At 37.0% G+C, this 20,591-nt stretch overlaps 1 protein-coding gene across 1 annotated transcript in view; it reads right to left on the bottom strand.

Moving 5' to 3' along the window:
• Window positions 1–6,386: 6,386 nt before the first annotated feature.
• The window catches only part of Cyp301a1 (Probable cytochrome P450 301a1, mitochondrial), a 52,678-nt gene continuing 38,473 nt past the window's right edge, over window positions 6,387–20,591 (bottom strand). The window contains exons 9-10 of the mRNA XM_018547697.1: window positions 7,283–7,486; window positions 6,387–6,494 (exon numbers count right to left, since the gene is read on the bottom strand). Coding sequence (XP_018403199.1) covers window positions 6,387–6,494; window positions 7,283–7,486 — 312 coding nt within the window. The remainder of the gene's footprint in view (window positions 6,495–7,282; window positions 7,487–20,591) is intronic.

Raw genomic sequence — 20,591 nt, 5'->3', positions numbered from 1 at the left:
ATTCTGACAATAGTTAATTGTCTTTAAAATAATTCTCTGAATTGATTCACACGGTGTAATAAGTTTAGAAAGTTCAACAAAGTTCAGATCTAATGTACTTTCCGAACGCACTCAGATCAGCTGGGCGCTGGGCCCCTCGGCCCCTGTCCGATTATATCGCCATCTCTCAGAAAATCGAGCAACTACTGTTGAACGTATTTCTTGCTTGGTTATCGTGTCGAGTCTTAGTTTTGTAAACGAATTTACCATTTTTGCAGTTCAATGAAAATATCTTTTTTGGTGCTTTCAATCGCAATTCTGTAAAGTCAGTGTTGTTTATTCACGTAATACACCGGGTGATGAGACCTCATTTAGTCCATACAAGCAGTAAAACTTGTTTATCAAGGAAATATGTTCGTCAGGTGACACATCTACGAGTTGAAAAAATGTAAGTTTTTAACTTTTTTTCGATTTTAGCATATAATTCATCACACCACTTCCTAATTTTGTGTCTATATTAATCCTGTAAAAGGATTTCTCATTCCGTTCAGTCGTTTCGGAGATTTTCATAGAACTGTAAAGTACCCACAATTTCGTAGGTCCAGCATCCCCTTAAGAGGTTATATACGTTTAAAATTTTCAAAAAATTGATTTTTCAAAAATGATATTTTCTAAAAGTAGGTATTTAGAAGAATATTTCCTGAAAGTTTTAAATAGATCCGACAAATATTTCCAGAGATACAGGCTGTTGTGTACTTGCGTCCGACAGCGTTTCGACCGTTGCATGGTCTCACTGTGCGCACACTCGATTATAATGCGGCCTAATGCGCTTTTTTGGGACAAAAATATAAATTCATACATAAATAGTAAAATAAATATATTTACAATATAAAAAAAAATTCACTTTATTATAAATCTAAATTTTTCATATCGACAATAAAACTACTAGGGTTTGAAAGTTCGTGGTTTGTGCTCACTTCCATGTCGCACGCGAAAAATTGCTAAGTAGAAGTTGTGTGTTGAAAATCGTGATGAAATTAGTTGCGTGTAATTTTGCAACTAATTACATGACGATCGCCAACACACAACTCCTACTTAGTAATTCGCGCGCGACACGGAAGTGAGTACAAACGGCTCGCAAACAAAGATATATTAAAACTTTGGAAGATACTGCTGCTGCAGAAGAGCTGTTATATGGACCTGGAATAGATGACAATATGTAAGTAAAACCCAAATTTTTTTAAATACATTTTCTCTGGTTTTAAACTTTAAACGCGTTTTTCTCAAAACTACATTTTTAAAGTCGGTGAGCAATATATCTCAAAAACTAATGAATCGATCTCTCTAATTTTTTTTTTACTTACTGTGGACATGAATATCTCGTAATTAATCGAATATTTTAAATGCGTAGTTTTTTTTTTATTAATTAAAAAAGGACAATTTTTAAGGTAAAAATCGAAAACTTTTCTTTAATGAGCCGCCATTTTGTTTCTTTTCAAAAACCGAACGATTAATTACTAGCTTATACAATATACTAATGAAATTTTTTGGATTTTTGATTTCAGATGAGTTCCTGCCGAGATATGTTGCTCACCGCAAAACCATTTTTTTTTTTAATACGTCTCTGTAGACCGGCGCAGATTCTAAATTATTAAATATTTTTGTACAACAAAATTTTGAAATATACTTTAAATATAACTTTATTGGATGTACAAACTTAAACATATGTATATAGTTTCATTTTGTTTAAAAAAAATCCTAAAAAAATCGCTTTTTCCAGCCCTCTAAATGTATATAACCCCTTAACTAATCTGTTATTTACTTTTCGTGGTACATATTCAACATAGAAAATAACATAACGTATGTTCACTTTGAACTGGCACATTTAGTAATAGGTATATCAGTTACTTTTCGTGGTTATATATTATATTAGATAATATCATTTAAAGTATTAAAGGTTTAAATTATTATGTTACATTATTAGATAATCATTTTAATTTAGAAAGGTTTAAATTTTTGGGGTTAATTTTCAAAGGTTGAAATTTATTGGGTTTTCTATTTTGTGGTTAGGTAATCGTTTTAATTTAGGAAGGATCAAATTTTTGCGGTTAGTTTTCAAAGGTTTAAATTTGTTGGGTTTCAAGCATATTATCAGGAGTATATAAAGCTCTGCCTATGACGTTTGAACAAAGAAAATTATGTAAGCAGCAACAAGTTTGTATTAAAAGCACTGCTATGTCTGGATCATAACGCATGGGGGATCTAAAAATTTGGAACTTGGCACCTAGAATTCCAAAAGTATTCTCGCAAGTTCTACGTGCACGGGAATGTCTGTACAAAAATTATACTTTTTTAATTATACTGCTAACTTTAAATTGTACTTCTAAATTTACTTCCAAATATATACCTATAGTTATAAATTCTCCTATCCTTTCGGCCAGTATACTGTGATCCTGGATACGGTATTAACAATTAGGTGGATAGAGGAAAACCCTCATCACCAACAAAAACGTACGGGAAATTTTGCTCAATGCCTGGAAGAGGTGATGCTGCAGGTAATTTTAATTGGCCTGAATCTAAATGAGCTTTTAAAGAGCATTTGTTCCACACCCCAGAGTCACTGATACGACCATTAGTGCCAATATCAACATATATGAATCTTACATTTGCATCCACAACAGCCATAAGCACTATACTAAATGTGCCTTTATATTTATAATTATAATAATAGGATCCTGATTGTAAAGGGGGTTCAATTCTCACATGTTTCCCATCTATTCCGCCTATGCAATTAGGGAAGTTCCATTTATTTTCGAAGTCTTGAGCTATCACTTTCCATTCTAGTTCATTGGATGGAAATCTTAGAAATTCGTCTTTAAGTACAGCAACTAATGCTTGGCATACTTCTCTAATTATTTTTTATATAGTGCTTTGACCTATGCGAAATGACATTGACAAGCTTTCTTGCGTTTCACCTATAAGAACAAATAACACATCACTTTATTTAAATGTATGCTCATAGGATATATATTACATGAATTCATAAAGAAAATTCAAGAAATAACATACCAGTAGCTAAGTGCCTTAAAGTAAGAGATAATCTTTCAGCAGGTGGAATACTTTTACTTAAATGCGTATCTTGCTTTATTATTAAAGGTGTAACTTTATTCAATAATTTTTCAAAAGTAACTGTATCCATTCGAAGACATCTTCAGAGTAAAATGTATCTTGTTAATTATTTGCATGACACATACAATAGATACATTTTTTGTTTAATAAATATAGAATTGTAAATAAATATAGAATGTACATAAATGTAATAAAATATACCTTCGAAACTTATCCTGATCTTCTAACAAAAGTTCTGTGAATAAGTTATTGTATATATCTTGTTCCTTTCTTCTACCAATCCAAGGCTTCACCCATATTCTTTTTCTAAATGTGCGTTTTTCATTATATTCATTTATGATGATAAACATTAATAACGCTGCAATTTTCTTGCGGCGTTGAGAATAAAATTGATGAAACATAACACATTTTTTTATTATACACATGATATAACCTCAATCAAAAATTTCTACGTCGGGAGAGTCGGGAGCCAGTAGCCCTATTCTGTAACTCTTAACGACAACGTCGATATCGTTATAGTGTCGTTGCGCAGATATTTCATACGATAAAAAAGTTACGCAACGACACTGTAACGATATCGACACTGTCGTTAAGAGTTAAGAATAGGGCCTCAGAGCTGCTTTTTTGTAGTGTAATTGATCGACTCTAAGTTGGCAGTCAGAGTTGGCAGTCGAGTCAGAGTCGGGAGCTTGTAGTGTGATTACGGCTTAACGGACACCCATCTCAACGTACTGTTCCACCATACTAATAATAAACAATAATATAAGTTTAATGTGTTTAGTAATAAACAAAGGAATTAAACGAAGGAATTAAAATGAGCATATACCTCAACGCTGGATAGATTTAGAGAAAATATACTGTATTTCGTGGAATATTAAAACAAAATTTTATTATTAGTACAATTGTTAAACGTTTCGGCCTTTAATCTGGCCATCATCAGTAATCTAAATACTTATAATTTTATTATCTTCGATGTTTGTTTTGGTAAACCTTGACAAAAGGGGACCACTTTCCGATGACCTTAACCTTGACATATGTTGTCAAGGTCATGACCCTGAGTAACCTCCAACAAGTTTTAGCCATCGCTCGTCCTTCGTTAAAAAGTTATTAACAATCATAGTTTTGAAAATAACGTATGCTATTGCGACCGGCATACAAGTATGAACGGCCGCCCCTCGACGATCCATTTGCAACACATGTTTCCGGAATTTATTTTGCGATTATTCTAGCGAACCGGCCGCAAATCGCACGGTGCGGTATTGGTCAATTTCGAACGGGAAGGCGTCCCGATAAAATCCGTGCTAACCACGGACGACGAAGCGCGAGATAGAAGACGGGCGCATTAGCAACAATTTGCGAGTTCCTTTGCGAATATTGTACTGTTTAATATTATTAAGATATTTTAATAAAATGGTTGTTGTGTTTTCCATAATCGAGTGAATTATTTGATTATTTCGAGTATTCCTGAACCAGTACCTTCGTCCTTGGTGGTAAAAGGACGTGGCGATTGATCGGCCACTGGCCGGAGACAAGGACCGAGACCGCCGAGGATCGGCATGTTGGTCACACTATACATGTATGATATTAAATACTATTCTATACTTTTCCCTGTTCAGGATCGTTAAACTTTCCACGCGAAGTAATTTTCACTCCCTCCACCCCTTGCCAAGATATACACAACTTCCATGATTGTACTGTTGTTATGATTGTACTGTTGGGGGAAACCTCTACCTACGGGGCGGGTGCGGGAGGGGGGCGGACCGTAGATCCGACCCCTTGCACCCCCCCCCCGTATACGTGCGTGCGTGCCTGAATGTGTGATGAATTTTTGTACGATTGTATTTTTACCGTGATTGTATTTAAAATTTGACACTCGGGGGGCGAAACCTACTGCATTTACGTAAACACTGTACAATATAAAACGATTCGATAGTTGCGAGCTCCTTCGCAGTGTGGGGTTAAAATAAAAAATAATCACAGTATATACGAATCTAGAATTTTAATCAATAATTTCATTATCTAGTGGATATATTGCACTCATAATGTTACAGAATTTATCAATTCGTTTATCATAATTGTACATTCTTTTGAATATAAATTCTGCAATGTAATGGATAAAGTGATAGTCGCGTGTACCATAACGGTGAATATTTGCTCGCAGTTCTCTCCACAATCGTTCTACGAGTATGAACTCCGGTTTCAGAATCCACAAAATTGGTAGAATTATTTACTGTATAATGCTTGATGTTTCACACACACACACGAGGGGGGGGGCAAGGGGGCGGGCCGTAGGTCCCCTCCCGCACCCACCCCGTCGGTAGAGATCTGCCCCAACAGTACAATGATAGCAACAGTACATAGTCATGGAACAATCATGGAAGACGTGTGCCTCTTAGCAGCGAGGGGAGGGGGGTGAAAGTTACTTCGCGTGGAAAGTTTAACGTTTCTGAACAGGGAAAGATGTGGAATAGTACAAAATATCATACATGTATAGCAGAAATAATACGTTTATTTTAAAACTATGTTGGTTAATAACTTTTTAACGAAGGACGAGTGACGGCTAAAACCTGTTGGAGGTTACTCAGGGTCATGACCTTGACAACATATGCCAAGGTCAAAGTCATTGGGGGGGGGGTCCCCTAATCAGTACTTTTACCATATTTCTAAATCACTTTTTTATACATTTGTAATATATTTATACTCTAAAAAGTAAGTGATATCCGAAAAAATCATATATCATAAAAATGAAAAGTTTAAGCCATATTCAAAAAAGGATACTCAAAAATTTAAACTTTTTTATCTAACAATAATATATTACCATGAAAAGTATACTGATATATTATTAATTAAAGGTGCCTCGCTTCGCTCGTGCGCTCGTCGCGCAATAAACAACTAACCCCCACTCGTTACACATAGAACTTTTCATTATGAGTGCTCGTCGTAATGTGCCCTATACCGCAACGCTTTTGCGCAGAAGAGTGGGGTTAGAGAAATAACTCAACGGCTTGAGTTATCGGTTATTTCCCGCTCGCAAAAAAGCGTTGCGGTATAGGGAACATTACGTGCACGCGTGATGAAAAAGTACATTTTCATCATTTTGGTGTCAGACATTTTATAAATTATGTTTTAATCTGACATTAATATGTCATATTACTACAACATAACAATCAAATATTTTTTTATTACTACTACTATCTATTAATTTGTAAATTTTGAACAAGATATTTTTTTTATTATTTTAAGTTTATTGTAGTTTGCAATATTGTTCTTGCTGGATGCTATCTTTTTATTACTTTAAATTTAAGTTCTCCATCTGGCGCGTACATGAACGTGACTTTGTATTTTAACGGCTGGTGATGGTACTCCAGTTTATACGATCTCAGGAACTGAAAGTAATATCGTTATAATTTATGTTTTTTTTTAATTTTTCAATACACACTTTTATAAACTTAATTAAAGTTAAACTAATCAAATTAATTCGTGATAGTACTGCTGTAGTTTATTAGAGTTGCGTTTCAAGACCGACAATTGTTCGGCGCGCAATTTAGAAAGACTACATATGTGTAGTCTACACATATGTAGTCTTTCTAAATTGCGCGCCGAACAATTGTCGGTCTTGAAATGCAACTCTAATAAACTACAGCAGTACTATCACGAATTAATTTGATAAGTTTAACTTTAATTACCATAGTATATCATTATATAAATTTACGCGAAATTATATACCTATAAGCAACTAAGATCCAAGCTAGACTGTTATAGGCTTCGTATTCGTATGTTCTTACATTGACGGTCTTTAGAATTGAATATTGTTTAAACAAATTAAATTAAATTAATAGTTTAGAAATTATAGCGTTTAAAAACTTAACATACATTTTTTTAAAATTATTATTAAATGGTTAAATAAGTACACATTGAATTAATATCAGAATTGTTCAAGTTATAATAGAGGACATGTTATCTATTGTGACTCTCATTCAATAATGTAGCGATTCGAAAAAAGTAAATTAGTAACTCAGATGGGAAAGTGTTGTTTATTTTACGTCATTAATTAATCATTCTTGATAAATCTGACATCCTATAATCGCAAAAATAATTGATCAAATCCACACAAAACTTGCTTGATCATGGCTTCCACAGGAGTCATATATGTACATATAATAAAATACTGTACCTTCGCGAGGAGCACTTGCATTTCGAGATCAGCGAATCGTCTGCCCAAGCACATTCTTGCTCCATAACCGTACGGTAACGATGCAAATGGATGCAGATTTTCGTTATTAGAGTCTTTGAACCATCTTGAAGGTTTAAACGTCTTCGCGTCCGCAACATATTCCTCCATGTTACCGGTGACAAGAGTCGGGAATACAACTTGAACCTAAAATCATATTTTAAATTAGATCGTCAAATATATACTCGATTATGAATCAGCCATAAATAAAAATAACTTATAACATTAATCAGAAATGAAAAAAACTATCTGTTGAGGCCGTGTTTAATAGTCTTGTGGGATAGACAAGATATACAAGATTTATTAATATTGTAACTACAGAACATGATTCTATGCACGTAGGACACAGACTTATCTCAAAATAGCATGAGTACGATACGATAACGTGTTTCTCTCGAAACATGCGAGCTAATACAAAAATCGTACGTTATATCACACACACAGGACCGCTCGCGAACGCCATCTCTCGTTGCTCTCTTTCTCATAGTACATGAAGTACACGAACACACTCATTCTTCGACACTCCCGCCGTTCGAGTACTTCAAAGACTCTCTATACTTAACATAGAGCGCAATAACTTAAATGTTTCCTTAGGTAGTGGTTTTGTGAATATATCGGCGTGCTGTAATTCGCTAGAAACATACTCAACTTTAACATCTCCTTCAATTACTCGTTCTCTCAAATAATGATAGCGTATATCGATATGTTCGCTACGTTTATGTAGCTCGGGATTCTTTGCGAGTTTAATAGCGCTTTGGTTATCAATATATAACGTCGTAGGTTTAGGACTTGTATTCTCGAGGTTGCTGATTAATTTCTTAAGCCACATGGCTTCTTTCGCTGCTGCTGCAACCGCTACATACTCTGATTCCATGGTACTTAATGTTACGTGTTTCTGCAATTGTGATGACCATGTTATCACACCATTTGACAAGAAAAATGCATACCCGGTAGTGGAGCGACGAGTGTCCATATCCTTTGCAAAGTTTGCATCAGAATAACCAGTGAGATTCAGTTCACTCTCGCCACTTCTATAGACTATACTCAAGTCGCTTGTACCTACTAAATATTTAAAGATGCGTTTTACTGTTTGCCAGTGGCTATGATCGTGTCTGTTTACATGACGACTGACAGCGTTTACTGCGTAAGCTAGATCAGGTCGCGAAACTACTGTTAGAAACATGAAACAGCCCACTGTTTCTCTATACGGTATACCGATCTGACTTGACGCTTCTTCCTTCGCTCTGCATAATTCTACATGCGGGTCCGCAGGTACGCTTACAATTTTTGCATTGTGCATTCTGAATTTTTCAATTATTCATCGCGTATCGGCCTGTTGGTATACATATAAATACAATTTTGTCGTTTCGATCGCGTTCGATCTGTAAACCGGCAAAAACTTTCGCATTTCCGAGCGTAATATTAAAATGTGAACTCAAGGGGACTCGACTATTTCATTCAACACGCGGATTGACTTGGCAGCTAACAGACCGTCGCGAAGAGAGCTAAGTACACTGTCTCGTTACCGATTATACCTTGAAAAATGCAACTGTCCGCGTCACAGGGTTTAAAGTTAAACTTTTCTAGAAATGTACGAAATTTCCGATTCCAACAGCGAGGGGACTGTTTTAGACCGTACAGGGATTTCTTAAGTTTACACGCTAAATTGACTTTCTCGCGGTCAACGTCTAGACCGTCGGGAATCTTCATCCATATTTCCTCTTCCAACTCGCCATACAGGAAGGCAGTTTGAACATCGAACTGAGTCAGTTCGAGATCCTTTTTGGCTACCAATGCCAACATTGCACACAGTGAGTCGTACCGTACAACGGGTGAATACGTCTCGTAATAATCCAGTCCGGATCGTTGCTGAAACCCTCGTGCACATAAACGAGCTTTGTATTTGCATACCTCTCCTGCTGTATCTCTCAGTACTTTGAACACCCACTTTGAATCAACGAGTTTTTGGTCATCTTTCCTCGGCTCGATTATCCAAGTGTTATTTGTGCGATGCGCTTCGAGTTCGTTTAAAATCGCTTCCATCCATCGACAAGAGTCTGGACCTGTGATTGCCTCCTGAAATGTGACGGGTATATTATATTCGGCAATATTTACTTCATACCTGCTTTGAGAGTAGTTCTCGCAATGTTCTCTTCAATATTCCGGGTTTACTCTTGTTTGCAATTTTGAGTTCGTCTTCCGCATCGCTGTAGTAAGATTCGTTCAGTGCAGCCGCTTCGTCCTTTGTATTGGCTTCTGGATTCTCTTCTATCACGGCCGTGGGGAGTTCAATGGCTGTTGTACTTGTTTTACTTCTCGTAGCTTGACTTTTTTCGTTCTCATTGATAACGACATTACGAGAGATAACTATCTTCTTAGATTTTGGATCATAAAGTTGGTAGTTAGGAGATTCGACTTGATATCCAACGAGAATCATTTTCTTTGCTTTTGGGTCGAGTTTCTTTCGGAACTGTTTATCGATGTATACGTATGCATTCGAGCCAAAAATTTTTATGTGGGATAACTCGGGTTTCTTTTTCATCCACATTTCATACGGCGTTACGTTGAGATTCGTTCTAGATGGCGTTCTATTGAGGACGTGAACGGCCGTGCTTATCGCCTCAGCCCACAGGAACAAAGGTAGTTACTTGGCGTGTAGGGTACTGTTGTCACAATCTGTATACCTCGACTTGACAGATAACTCTTCATCTGAGCATTGACATATTCTTTTCCATTATCAACTCGTAAGACTTTTATTCGACGTCCAAATCTTGTCTCTATCATCCTTTCGAATTCCTTGAGACGTTCGAAATCATCTGATTTGTGTTTTAGAAAGTACACGAGCCTAAAACCTGAGGCGTCGTCCTTGAAGACTGTGAAATATCTCGATCCTCCAATGGAGTCTGTTGAAAACGGTCGGCACACATTAGAATGAATGTACTGTCCTGGCTTGGTATTTTTGCGTTCGGTATTGTCTATGAATTTTAAACGGTGTGGTTTCCCGATTTGACAGGATTCACAGAAAAAATTATTAATGTCAGTCATTTCAACTCCTTTTATTAAGTTCTTACTTGTCATATCTTTCAGCGTTTTGATATTCCCGTGCCCCAACCTCTCATGCCATGTTCTCAGAGTTGCTGTCACATTTGCATCCTGCATCGTTGAAGGTTCTTTGACTCTGAAAAACATTCGGTATATTTTGTTTTCTTGTTGAACACCTACTGCTTTGACTTCTTCTCCGCGTGTTATAGTAACACCACGATTCTTGAATAATACACTATAACCTCTTTTCGCGCATTCTCCGACTGAGAAGAGATTTTTACGTATTTGCGGAATATACAAGACATTCTCTAATTGAGCTTCGCGCCAATTTCCGTTTACTAGTGTCTCGATTTGAATTGTTTCAACTCCTGTTGCTTCGCATATGTTGTTATCTCCGAGTGACACTGATTCACCGGTAATGGGAGTAAATGAGTCGAACCACTCACGACGATTTGTGACATGTGAAGCGCCGCTGTCTGTAAGCCACACATTGTTAATGTCCTTGCGTAGTAATTCCTTCTCGTCTGCGTTAGATGACGTTGTTTCATTAATAAGTTTCGACCGTAAGTCGCTACCATGAATGCGGCTTTATCGCCGTCGTCTGATGCCTAATTCATACTAGGCGCGATGAGCGATGCGCGACGAGCGATAACCAATAAAAACTCTGCTTTACATCGTCGTGTGAGCTAAAGCAAAGCTTTTATTGGATATCGCTCATCGTTCATCGCCCATCGCATCCAGTATAAATTAGGCATGACTCGTCTCGCTTTTTCTTCTGGCATTCCCGCGCGAAATGACTGAGTTTCCTGCAGTAGTGACACTTCAAATCCGTTCGAGATTTGACATTCGACTTTACTTTTTGTTCTTGTTTATTTCCTCTTATTTTTTGTTTGACGTTGGACTTTTCACTTATGTTCATGGCGGCTAACGCACTCGCCGTTTCCTCTTCGGCTGTTAACCGAGCTTCCACCTTCAATAATCGTAGTTGTAGATTACTCAACGTCTGACTCTCCGCCTCCACGCTATCTCAAGCGGTAACCAGCGAGTTGTACTTATTGTTAGACGGCAGACTTGCCAGTATTTTTGCCATAACAGCTACATCGGATACTTTTTCTCCTATATCTTCGAATTGTCGAGCCATGTTTCGCACTTTTGCGAAATGTTGTACAGAGTCACTCACGTTCATTTTGTACTGGTGGAACTTCTGTATCATAATTAGCTTGCTCGACTCGGATTTCTGTTCATGTATCGTTGCCATGTATCGTCCACATTTCGTGTACAGTCGTGCACGTTAACAAGCATTCTAGGTGTCTGTCTTCTATAGACGATGATATGATGAACATCGCCTTTGCGTTATCCTTATCCCACGCTTTACTCGCATCACCCGTCGGTTTGCTTCTTTTTCCATCTACCACATCTTTTACACCGTATGCGACGAACACAGTATTCATTAAAAATTTTCACGTCTGAAAATTAGTCCCGTCAAGCTTCTTGACGTTTCTGATCAATTTTTCGTCTAACATGTTTTCTCGACACACGCGATTATACACAGAGAACAAAATGATTAATGTTTTAATTTCTTGGAAAGAAAGTTTCGATTTTGCACACATTGCCTGGGCCCATAACCTGTTGAGGCCGTGTGGTTTAATAGTCTTGTGGGATAGACAAGATATACAAGATTTATTATTATTGTAACTATACAGAACGTGATTCTATGCACGTAAGACACAGATTTCAAAATACACTTACCTCAAAATAGCACGAGTACGATAACGTGTTTCTCTCTAAACATGCGAGCTAATACAAAAATCGTACGTTATATCACACACACAGGATCGCTCGCAAACGCCATCTCTCTCTCTCTCATAGTGTATGAAGTACACGACCACACTCATTCTTCAACACTATCTAATAAGAACAATTTGCTGTTAGTGTTGCGATCGAATAAACGAGTATTCTTAATTACTAAATGAGTACAAAATTATATGCTAAACGTTTCGGCCTACATCCGTCCTCAAACAGTCTCACATGGTTAGTATGTCATGTGTAGATGAGTGGAAGACCAAAAATCTAACAATAAGTAAATGTGAGACTTGTAATAATTATATAAAGGTAACAGAAGAAACACCAAATTCACTTAAACATCCATGGCTAAATATAAAGTTGTAGTAAATAACTTAAATGATCGTCAAATAATTAATTGAAAACAATGGTTAATAATTAAATTAGAGTAAATTAAAGTTAAAATAAAGATAGATTATATGTCGCCAACGTAATGGATTATCTTTCAAATGTGTGTGAAATCGCTGTTTCGATCTCGACTGAGATCTCGAATGACGGAATGGATTGGTGGACTGGACGGTTGAGAACACTGAGCACTCCTTTTTTAACTTGTTGTATGCAAGTTTTATTCACAAAGTAAACGAAGTGTTATTCGCGTGGCACGGCGAGAGAGACGATTAACTGCGGTTAATACGCCGATACTTATCCACGACGGTAGCCGTGATAAGAAGTACAAAGTAACGAGTCGCGGTAGCGAACCCGTAGAAAGAAAGCAGCTGCTTTCAACGAGTAATTTGAGAGCACAACTTGACACGGCAAGTACTGATTTGTGTCTGAGGGTAGAATCGCGCTGCGCGATTAGCGCGACGAATCGGCAGGACGACAGCGACATCGGTATCCAAATATGCGGCTAAATTGTAGTAATGATATTCGCAAGACGGCGCGGTGAGTGCGACGAAAGATTCACGGATGGAATCGATGGATGGCGCAATCGATCCTTCTATTCGGCTTTGTAGCGCGAAACTTATCCTATTCCGGAATAAAATGAATCAACCGAATTATCTTAAATGTAAAAAGTTATGAACGCGTACGCATAAAGACAATAAGACATCGATGTTATAAACAGATGTTATAATCGCATAGTGACAATATTCGAGAATCGATATCAATGTCAAAGATAGTTAATAATGTTATTCTATGTATGACGCGCAAGCGCATTGTTAAGGACATACATCGATACATAATTCAAAATATACAATTACACTTAATAACACAGCTCCACAAAATTAAGGGTGGGTCTTGATGAATGAACCAGACTAGTTGATTCTTATAGATTTTTCGATGCTGAAACCGAATCCGACCTCCAAATTTGTCCATCACGTCAGGATTTTGCGTAATTTAACGTTAAATGTGCCAAAAATGCCACAAAACGTGAGAGGCAAGGGTACTCACGTTAATCAAGCACCCCAAACGTGAGAGGCAAGGGGACTCACGGTAAACAAGCACTCCAAAGGAAACAGAACTTACTACGTCCACGTCGTTGTTTCTGGGTAACGCTAAAAGTAAAGTCAACGCGCTTCTAGTACTTCTTGTATCTTCTTCAATTCAAAAAACAAGGCACTTTTTTTAATCTTGAAAATTGATTGTAATCAATTGAGACATAAAAATTCTCCCACTTTTTGGGTAGGGGTAAAAAAGTAAACTTTTCTATTAAAAAAAATTACTATGACCGTCATATGACCTTGAAAAATGACTTCAAAGTCCACCTTTCCTGCATCTTTATCCCATTTCATTTCGGTAATTATCATAAATGTATCTTTTCCATAATTATTCCGTCAAAAAATTCAAACAACTACTTATTACAGTTCTTTTAGTCTTTCACCTTAAAATGACCTTTGCAAGGTCACGTAAAAAAAAAATGACATTACCATTTTCAACGTGAAATTTCCCGCTCTTTTCAGATCCGGAAACAAAAATAGGGCTTCCCAATTAAAAAAAATCACTTTGACCTTGAAATGACCTTGAAATTAAATTTCAAGATCAAAAACAATTTCACGGTTGTATGGCCCCCTTGGTCCTGAACAACTTTTATCTGAACCATTTTCTCGTACCATGCATAGATTTTAATAAAGACAATTTAGATAAATTTAAAAGGCGAGATCGCTCAAAAACACTTGAAAATTGGCGGAAACTGTCCTTTCCTCCTCTGATAGTCAGTAAATAGTCATAAAAGGTACGTAAAGTGAGCCTATACTTGGGCAGAATCACACAGTTTAACAGCTGATGAAACGAGTGAAATATACGCTTTTACGTATAAAATTTCACGATAATTGCAGTTTCCGCCAATTTTTAGGACTTTCACGAGTACGAGGGAAGTCACATTTTCACAAATAAGCTAATATTGACGAAATGGCACGCAAGAAAAATTAATGTTTTTCTCGCCTATGACGTCACAATTACAACATGGCCGTCGCCGGTATTCAGGAGCCTTAAACACATAAATTATTCAATAAAAGAAATAAAGTTAATTAAATTAATAATAAAATTAATATTAATATTAATATTTCGCAAATTTTATTAAATTAATTGTTGCTGACATGAGAATAACCTTGACTTCGTCCAGAATTTGCTTGCAATAATCTTTTAACAAGTAGTATAAGAACATCCAAATTTTGATCGCGTTCATGGATTTCATCTAATATAATGTGAGTATAATCCAACATGTGTTTATTGTAAATCAAATGTGAAGGAGAATGTCAGTGGTGCAGTAAGTTAAACGAGTTTCATTTGAGATTTCCTTTTGTGTGCATACCCACCTGGTAGCCTACAAAGCTACCAAGACACCAATTTTCTTCTTAGCTCACTCTTTTGGCGATACTTATAGCAGTAATTCGTCTTAGTTGCTTAACTATATTAACATAATTTTGTAATTTTGTAACACTGCGTATGATGCTCGTAGGCATAATAACGGTGAACCAGATCTTCCATAAATCACCTATTAGGAGAATAAAAAAGAAATAAAGCCTATTTAGATTCTTCAATTAATAATATTGCTGCATAAAGCCCTTACCGATCGCCTTGTACATTTTATCGCCATTCACATACATGAAGTTTAGAAAGTTATATTCTACTTACAAAAGTTTGAGGTTACTTATAGTTTTAAAAGCCACATAACAAATATAAAGCATTCAACGCCATAAATCTTATGCCAAACGGATATAGACTTTCTAAACTTCTTGTAATATAATAATATTGTTGTCCCGTCGACACGTCACTCGCACACGTTTGCGAAATAAAGAGAACTCGCAATTAAATAAACAAGAACGTTTATTGTAACACAACAGAACGATTTATAATCAGAGATGAGAAATCACGTCCGAACGCGAAGACAGCTCTCATCCAAGCCTGTCAAACAACAACGATCGCGTTGCTTGGTAACGCGATCTTCCTTTCCAGGGACAGCGAATTCCTTGGAACGTTACGGGTGTCAGCAAGGCACGGGCATAACACTGCCCTCTCTCTTATAGATTGTCGTCCCGACAATCAGAACTTCCGAGGCTTAAAATTGGCTTTCCTCCGAAATCTCCGGACCAGTTCCCCGCTCCTTGACCGTGCTGCTGCAACAGTTTACTTCAGAGCCATGGCCTCTCCGGAGCCAAATACGGATGCCTGAGGCCCCTTTCCTTTCGAGCAGGACCCCTTTTCAGTTCCTCCGCAGAGGGTAGCTAGTCCTCCGGAAGAACACTTTTTGGGCTTCACCTCGTTTTCTTTAGGAAGTTTGGTCCTCTTGCCTCTTCTTTTGAGCCTGGACAAGGGTAGGGAATCTGACGTTACAGCAGTACCTTTGTCCCAAAGGACTTCCCCCAAGTCCCTGCCTCGGCATTTGCCCAACATCCTGCGGAAAAACTGCAGTTCAAAAACCGCAGGCGAGGCAGTCTTCTAAAAAAAAGGTTTTGTGCAAAGGCTTTTTCTCAAAGTCTTGCTATAAAAACTGCTCCATCCGTGTTTCTTATCGCACCCTGTCGCCTCCAGTCAATACGTTCGATCTCTAATACAACATCCTGTAACTCACAAAAAAAGATAACGCGCAGTTTCTACCGTAAAATTACAAGTCAAATAATCATTAAGTGATATCGGGCTCCCCTCTCACGAGTCGAGCTCACCCCGCTGAGTTCGACTATTCCATGTTTCCCGTATTGCCTGGACATTCCGCACGGAAATGTCCCTCTTTTCCGCACTCCCAGTATTCTTTCCCGCGACCGGTTTTTATTTCCTTATAATCCTTCCCCTGCACTTGATTCTCCTCCCCCTTTTCTGTTTCACGATCCCTCTCTTTTCCTTGTTTAAAACTAAAATTATTTCCCTCTTTCCGGTCAAAGCTATTCTCCTGAATTAATTTTATGGCTTTTCGATAGCCAACCTCAGAGACGTAATTCCCTCTAACTGTAAAGTTCTCTTTAAGAAACCGTTTGACAACGCGGAGACAAATTGCGCGCAAGCTATCTTATCACGCACTGAATCCGTGCACTCCGAGTAAGCCAGCCGTGCCAATCTCTCTATATCAGCTCCAAGTGTTGCCACGTTTTCACCGAATTTCTGTTTTCTATCGAAAACTGACTATAATAGCTTTGTACCGACTGACTTTCTCCGAAACAAAGCTCTAATTCTGATTTCAGCTCCGCGAATTCTAAATTTTCCAAATTTACAATGGTCTCTAAAATCACGCGCGCTTTCCCTCTCAAGCACGATGCCAAAACAGCGGCTTTCGTACTATCTTCCCAGCGATTTGCAAACGCTATCAAATTGAATTGTGCCAGAAATTCGCGCAGAGAGCCATTTCCGTCATACGTATCCGGCTTTAATTTAACATTCGTTTCCGTGCGGAACGAAGCCGGCGGCACAGCACGCTCGCACACATTCGCGGAACACGCGCCTCCGAGCGAGGGCTGTAAAATATCGCGACGCAATACACTCAGATCACGCTCTTGCGCATCCGCGCCACTCCCATCACCCGCCGAAAAACGCGCGACATTACGATCACACGCGTCCGCGGAGACATTGCCATTATTATAGTACGACTTAGCTGCGCGTGACGAAGCTCCTCTCGCAGCTGCAGAATTTCTGCGTCACGCTGTTGCACCGACTCAATGAAGTCCGCTCTCGAGCGCCGCTGCTCCTCACGTATCTGCTGCATCTCTCGCAGAACCGCTTGAAGAGTCAACGCCGTCGGTGACGTCTCTTGTAGAGCGATCCGCGACTCCAATGTCTCTGACGTCTGCTCCGAAGCGACTCGCTCAGTTCTGCCTGCACCTCCGTTGCCTTCTGCGTATTCTCCGATTGCGTTCTTCCTCTTGTAACGACCGGCGGCGACCGGATCATCGCACACTACCGAACACTTGAATCGGACGAGCCCCCAAATGTTACGTCCCGTCGACGCGTCAGGCTGGAGTCCCATGATATGTAATCAGATCTCTGCAATCATTACTCTACTTTCCTTTCTGCGATTGTGATTGGTCTCACTGTTCCGTTCCGGTGTAATTTCCGTATCATGGGACATCACCCTCACTCGCACACGTTCGCGAAATAAAGAGAACTCACAATTAAATGAACAAGAACGTTTATTGTAACACAACACAGAAACACAACAGAACGATTTATAATCAGAGATGAGAAATTACGTCCGCGCGCGAAGACAGCTCTCATCCAAGCTTGTCAAACAACAACGACCGCGTTGCTTAGCAACGCGATCTTCCTTTCCAGGGACAGCGAATTCCTTGGAACGTTACGGGTGTCAGCAAGGCACAGGCATAACAGTATGTATAAATATAAACTTAAACGAATTGAAAGACTACCTCTGATATGAATTTATCGACGCATCGCCATCCGCCCGGTCCGCCGTGCTAACAGAGAAAGGAGCCAGAAAACGGAAATTGGAATCTGCAAATGCTAGTTATTTTACTCGCGGTTCCGCGAAATTCGAAATAAATGTAACCATTATTATATTTTCACGCAAGTACTCCCTGATAAAAATTACAGAGAGAAATGCGTTGACAGTTGTCAACGCGATACTACAATAGCTGCGTTCTGCAATGCAAATCTGAGGCGTTGGAGTGCTCTTTTTCTACAGTGCACTTGACATATGCTATAAATAAGAGCACTCGACGTCTTAGATTTGCATTACCGAACACAATAAATGACTATAAATGTAGTCATTTTTCAAGTTTTAACATTTTTTATCTCAAAAATTATTGATTTTATCCAAAAAGTCTGAGAGACAAAAAATGTTCATTCTTATCCAATTAAGCAAACAGAATTTTTTCGGAATTTTCGTTTAAAGTTTAGACTTTTTAAACAAAAAATTGTTTATAACTTTTTAATGATTACTTAAAAAAAATAAAGTGTATATGGGTCATTCCATGCCAAGTAGGCCACTCAAAACTTTTGGATTTTTGATTTGGCTGAAATTTTGATATATTACAGTACCCATCGCAAGAAGCTACCATAATTTTTTTCAAATTTTTTTATCAACATAGTCATGAGATATGAATTATTTTCAAAATTCGCAATTATCAAATGCCTATAACTTTGCGAAAAATAATCCAAACAAAACGGTTTTTTTTTTTAAATTATGTGTTTTTTTCTCTAGTTTTCAAAAAAAAATATCAAGAAAAGTTTCAAAATTGTTTTTTAATTTTTCTTTGTAATTTAATGTAAAAAATTATTAATTTTTTAAAGTATGACACTTTTAATTTTTTTAAAAAAATTCTCATAAAAACTTAAATTTATTTGATGATTTTTTAAAGACTAATTTGATCGTGGGCAAATTTTTCCTTCTATTTTTTTTCGAATTAATTTTTTTTTAATTTTGTATTTTTTACGCAATGGAATAATATGAAATCATAATTTTGTCATGATCTACAATTTTTTTATTTATTCTCAATATAATAAATAACTTTGATATTTTTACAATATTTTTTGAGAAATTGGGAGTTTTTCTTATAATTAAAAAATCAATAAATATTTTTCGTCGAGAAGGTATCAAAATTTATTTTCTTAAACGTTTAAGAAGTTTAAGACGTTTAAGAAATTATATAACGAATGGAACACAATCGTAGAAGTCGTGTGCCCCTTCGCAGGGGGTTGGGGGAGGTGAGAGTTGCTTCGCCTGGAAAGTTTAACGTTTCTAAACAGAAGGAGATGTAAAATAGTACTTGTTATAATACATATATGGCAGAAATGATACGTTAATTTTGAAACTTTTTTTGTTAATAACTTTTTAACGGACAGTGACCGCCACCTAAAACCTGGGGGAGGTTACTCAGGGTCATGACCTTGACAACATATGTCAATGTCAAGATCATTGGGGGGCGGGGGGGGTCCCTTTTCTATATATTTACCAAAAATTACATTGTATCAAACCTAATAAAAAAGGTTGTATTACTGTAAAAGAGTATTCTAATTCTGAGGAATGTAGAGTATGTAAATTATGTAAACGTTTAAGAAAATAAATTTTGATACCTTCTCGACTAGTCATGAGATATGAATTTTTTTCAAAATTCGCAATTTTCAAATGTCTATAACTTTGCGAAAATAATCCAAACAAAACGTTTTTTTTTTTAAATTGTGTGTTATTTTCTCTAGTTTTCAATAAAAAATATCAAGAAAAGTTTCAAAATTGTTTTTTAATTTTTTTTGTAATTTAATGTAAAAAATTATTAATTTTTTAAACAAACAAGGAAAGAATTACCGCCTATAACGGTCAAAGCTGGATCAAAGTGCTATTATAAGTATGTGTGAATTTTTATATGCTACATATGTAGTCCCCCCATAATTGCGCGCTGAAACATTCAGACATATAACGCATAAATACTACAATAGTATTATAATATCACCGATAAATACTTGATATCAAGTTTGTAGTATTTATGTGTTATATGTCTGAATGTTTCAGCGCGCAATTATGGGGGGACTACATATGTTACATATAAAAATTCACACATACTTATAATAGCACTTTGATCCAGCTTTGACCGTTATAGGCGGTAACCCAGTAAGCAAAATAATATTCCAGCAACGTTATTGAAATGATATTTAACAACATGTAACATTTTGGAATATGTAGTTGTTAACGTTGTATATAACGTTATCGTAAACAAACTTTGACGTACATTTAGAGATTTCAGTAATGTTGATATGGAGTTGCAATATCATTACAACTAATGTTGCGATAATATTTTTATTTCATTAGAACAATGTTGATATAAGGATAAAATATCGTTGGAACTAATGTTGCAGTAATGTTTTTCTAACATTAGAACAATATTCATATGATGATGAAATATCGTTGAAACTAATGTTGCGGTAATATTTTTCTTACATTAGAACAATATTCATATGACGATGAAATAGCAATATTTAGTAAATCAGG

This window comes from Cyphomyrmex costatus, unplaced genomic scaffold (assembly GCF_001594065.2).
Source record: "Cyphomyrmex costatus isolate MS0001 unplaced genomic scaffold, Ccosl1.0 scaffold672, whole genome shotgun sequence".
NCBI classification, from domain to species: domain Eukaryota; kingdom Metazoa; phylum Arthropoda; class Insecta; order Hymenoptera; family Formicidae; genus Cyphomyrmex; species Cyphomyrmex costatus.
This window is presented reverse-complemented; position numbering and strand designations above follow the sequence as displayed.